Here is a 4544-nt window from a genome sequence, read left to right as displayed (position 1 = left end):
TGAACCATCGTACGAATACCTTCCTTGAATCACCGTGTGAATACCTTCCCTGAACCACCGTGCTAACCCCTTCCCTGAACCACCGTGCTAACACCTTCCCTGAACCACCGTGCTAACCCCTTCCCTGAACCACCGTGCGAATACCTTCCCTGAACCACCGTGCTAACCCCTTCCCTGAACCACCGTGCTAACACCTTCCCTGAACCACCGTGCTAACCCCTTCCCTGAACCACCGTGCTAACCCCTTCCCTGAACCACCGTGCGAATACCTTCCCTGAACCACTGTGTGAATACCTTCCCTAAACCACCGTGCTAACATCTTCACTGAACCACCGTGCTAACCCCTTCCCTGAACCATCGTGCGAATACCTTCCCTGAACCACCGTGCTAACCCCTTCCCTGAACCACCGTGCGAATACCTTCCCTGAACCACCGTGCGAATACCTTCCCTGAACCACCGTGCTAACATCTTCCCTGAACCACCGTGCTAACCCCTTTCCTGAACCACCGTGCTAACCCCTTCCTTGAACCATCGTGCTAACTCCTTCCCTGAACCACTGTGCGAATACCTTCCCTGAACCACCGTACGAATAGGGTTCCCTAAACCACAGTGCTAACCTCTTTCCTGAGCCACAGTGCTAACCTCTTTCCTGAACCACCGTGCTAACCCCTTCCCTGAACCACCCATAACCGAGCGATTGCGTGTTCCTCAGGTATGACCCCAGGCCTGCCTGTGAATGCAGGCATACAGCAGCAGCAGCCGCAGCAGGCGGGCGTGGGCATCCCTGGAGCGATGGCAGGCATCCCACAGGTTCCTCCGCAACGTCCCATCTGGACAGGTTAGTCTGTGTCAACGTGTGAGGGTTGGTGACAACTGTAGATGTAAGGTTGGTGACAATGCTGGACATAAGGTTGGTGACACTTCTAGACGTATGTTTGGTGACAGATTTAGATGTATGTCTGGTGACAAAACTAGGTGTATGTTTGGTGGCAAAACTACACGTATGTTTGGTGGCAAAACTAGATGTACGTCTGGTGACAAATTTTGTGACAACTACAGATGTAAGGGTAGTGACAAATCTGAATGTAAGTTTGCGTTAGCCCCGCGTCGTCGTGGCAACCACGCTGCATCAGCGTCGCGCCGTAATGACCATGCTGCATCAGCGACGCGTCGTCATGGCGATCGCGCCTCGTAAGCGATGCGTTGTCGTGCGCGACCACGCTTCGTTAGCGGCGCATCGTCGTGGCGACCGCGCTTCACTAGCGGTGTGTCGTCGTGGCGACCGCGCTTCATAAGCGATGCGTTGTTGTGCGCGACCACGCTTCGTTAGCGGCGCATCGTCGTGGCGACCGCGCTTCGTTAGCGACACGTTGTCATGGCGACCTCACGCTCACTCGCGCGCGGCCGTGCTTGCAGGCACGCTCACGTGGCAGGACAAGAGTCGCAGCATGAATCCGAACGCTCGCGTCAGCCGGTCTCTACAGTGTCAGGTGTTCCTGAGCGGAGCCGGCCCCGACGCCGAAGTGTGAGTAACGAGCACGTTAATTACGCATTGTTAATAATTGATACCCCCTAACCATATTAAATGCATATTCATCACAAAATATAACTTATCTGGCGAGATATTGCGCACGCGCTAACACACTAACATAGCCAGATTTTTTACTGACTGGTATATGCAGCGCGCACCTTACATGCAAGGTCTTCTTCCTGTTTTTAAGAGAGGTCTATTGATAGAATTTTATAATATAACTCTATGATAGAATACCTCCTCTCCATTTTAAATGCATAATCTTCGCAAAATATTCTTCTTCTCGGGAGATAATGCGCATGCGCGCTCAACTATTTCAGGTCTGCCGTACGGACTAAAGAAACCTGCAGTGTACCTGTACTGACTGGTATATGCAGCGTGCACCTTACATGCAAGGTATTCTTCCTATTTCTAAATAGAGGTCTACTGATAGAATGTTATCATATAACTCTATGATAGAATACCTCTTCTCTATTTTAAGGGCATAATCTTCGCAAAAAATTATATCTATCAACCATTTCAGGTCTGCCGTACGGACTGAAGAAACCTGCAGTGTACCTGTACTGACTGGTATATGCAGCGTGCACCTTACATGCAAGGTCTTCTTCCTATTTCTTAAGAGAGGTCTACTGATGGAATTTTATCATATAACTCTATGATAGAATACCTCCTCTCCATTTTAAATGCATAATCTTCGCAAAATATTATTCTTCTCGGGAGATAATGCGCATGCGCGAGCAATCATTTCAGGCCTGCCGTACGGACTGAAGAAACCTGCATAATATAGCTGGGTGAAAGATAGAGAGGTGTGAGAGACTGAGGAAATGCGTCATGGAAGATAGCTGAGGGGCGGTAGAAAAAGAATTAAGCCGAGCGAGGGACAAGGGAGGCAAGGGAAATGACAGGATTGGGTTAAGTGTGATAAGTAGAATGACAATGATAAGTTGTAATGATAAGTAATGACAATGATAAGTTGTAATGATAAGTAATGATAATGATAAGTTTCTGCGTCCCAGTCCAGGCCTCCCATTTACACCTAGTAATTAACCACACTCTGTAATTAACACTAACTAACATGTTATAGATTATACACGTTATAGTTGAGGCAAGGGCAAGTGATGCCAATGTTATTTTATTTTTGCAGCAGCAACCGCAGCAACAACCGCAGCAGCAGCAGCAGCAGCAGCAGCCACAGTCACAGCCGCAGCCGCCGCCGCCACAACAGCAGCAACAGCAGCAGCACAACCTGCAAGCGGCCCAGCAACAGCAGATGCATCAGCTGCTGCTGCAGAGACAGCAGCAGCAGCAGCAACAACAACAACAACAACAGCAGCAGCAACAACTGCCTCCTGTCATGCAACAGCAGCAGCAGCAGCCGCCGCAGCAGCAGCAGCAACAGCCACAGCACGGCAGAGCAGACTTTATGGATAATATTGACGGAAATTTTATCTTTTAGTTGCGCGTTCGGAGGCGACGCTGCCCCCCTCTTTATTTGATTTAAATGTTTGCGTCTCTTTCGCCTCTACTGCAGTCGCTGACTCGTGCTTGACGGATTCTCGTGATTTCTTCACCGACTGCTATTGTGTTTAAATCGTGTCGACAATTTATCTAACGTATGGCGTAAATATCGATTTATTCGTTTCACACTCGAACCGGGTCGGATCGATATCTCATAATTAAATTATGTCGAAATTATAACGAAAATCAATTGAAATGGCAGCAATATTCTTCGTTATTTTTCGTAATCGTGCGAGTGATCGGTAATTTAAATACTCTGCGTAAGAATGCGACGAATCGGACGATGACTCATTTTTGAAAACGTTGACCATTCCCTTTATTGAGTCCACGACCATCTCTAGGGGATGTAGTTGTAAAGCCTGCGGTTGCTATTGGTATTTATACTCAACCCAATCATACATTGGTGAGGTGTCAGAGCTATTAGATAGTGCTAACACCTACCGTTCTTGTACTAGCAGTATTTCTAAACTTGAAAATTTTTATTTTATTCGTATATTGTAATATAATTTGTATTCTGTGACAATCGTTTGCGTTTACTGGTGGTGTCAAGAATAGGGAAATCGCAGGTTGGTCTTCGAACAAGATAGAGAGAGAGTGTCGATTGCATTCCTCGTCCAAAAAAAGGTTGTTATTTTACGGTTATTTTCGGTGCTGCCTGTTTCCTCACAGGAACAGTATGTCGGTAAAGCTTTGTCAGATACGGATTCTCGTGATTTCTATACCGACTGCTATCGTGTTAAATCGTGTCGACAATTTATCTAACGTATGGCGTAAATGTCAATTTACTCGTTGCGCCTTGATGTTTCGACGGGCGCCGTTTTACCGGCTGTGAAAATTCTCGAATATTTGCATGTTTGTATAATGAAATGTCTGCGTGTGTGCTGACGACCCGAGATCAAATTCGGTATCGAACGGTTTTATTATATCTGTTATGTATAAAAAGCTGAAAAGTATCGAGCTATAGTTTTTCGTTTATTCTTCTTGACCTTATTGTACAGAAGTCACAGTGGATAACTATCATATTACCAGCTGGATAACCTCTGTGTACTCCAAGGGCAGATAATTTAATGTAGTAGATTATTCTGCTTATCTGCTGTATGACCTCTGTGATTTGACCTCTGTGTGATCGGATGACTTTACGTAACATATAGATGAATTATAATAATATTATAATTATAATTATAACACAATAGAGTAATATATGGCTCACGATCTGTGCCGTTTGGATTCCCATAATTTTTAGTATTAATTAATTATTCAAACAACCTTCAGCAATTATGAAACAACATGGTTTAGATAGGGAATATTTGAAAACTTCAGTCAATGTACAATCAATGAGCGCATCACAGATACACGCGGACGTCTCTTCTTCCTATTTCTTAAGAGAGGTCTACTGATGGAATTTTATCATATAAATCTATGGTAGAATACCTCCTCTCCTTTTTAAATGCATAATCTTCGCATATATTCTTCTTCTCAGGAGATAATACGCAT

General features: G+C 45.4%; 1 protein-coding gene across 1 annotated transcript in view; it reads left to right on the top strand.

Annotated features, from left to right (window-relative positions):
- LOC106816061 (mediator of RNA polymerase II transcription subunit 25-like) overlaps positions 1-4544 on the top strand; it is a 35761-nt gene that overhangs the window by 21817 nt on the left and 9400 nt on the right. The window contains exon 10 of the mRNA XM_014820618.1: positions 1465-1475. Within this exon, the coding sequence (XP_014676104.1) occupies positions 1465-1475 (11 nt within the window). The remainder of the gene's footprint in view (positions 1-1464; positions 1476-4544) is intronic.

The sequence above is a fragment of the Priapulus caudatus genome, unplaced genomic scaffold (assembly GCF_000485595.1).
Source record: "Priapulus caudatus unplaced genomic scaffold, Priapulus_caudatus-5.0.1 Scaffold1273, whole genome shotgun sequence".
NCBI classification, from domain to species: domain Eukaryota; kingdom Metazoa; phylum Priapulida; class Priapulimorpha; order Priapulimorphida; family Priapulidae; genus Priapulus; species Priapulus caudatus.
The sequence above is the reverse complement of the archived record's forward strand: the minus strand, read 5'-3'. Positions and strand labels throughout refer to the sequence as shown.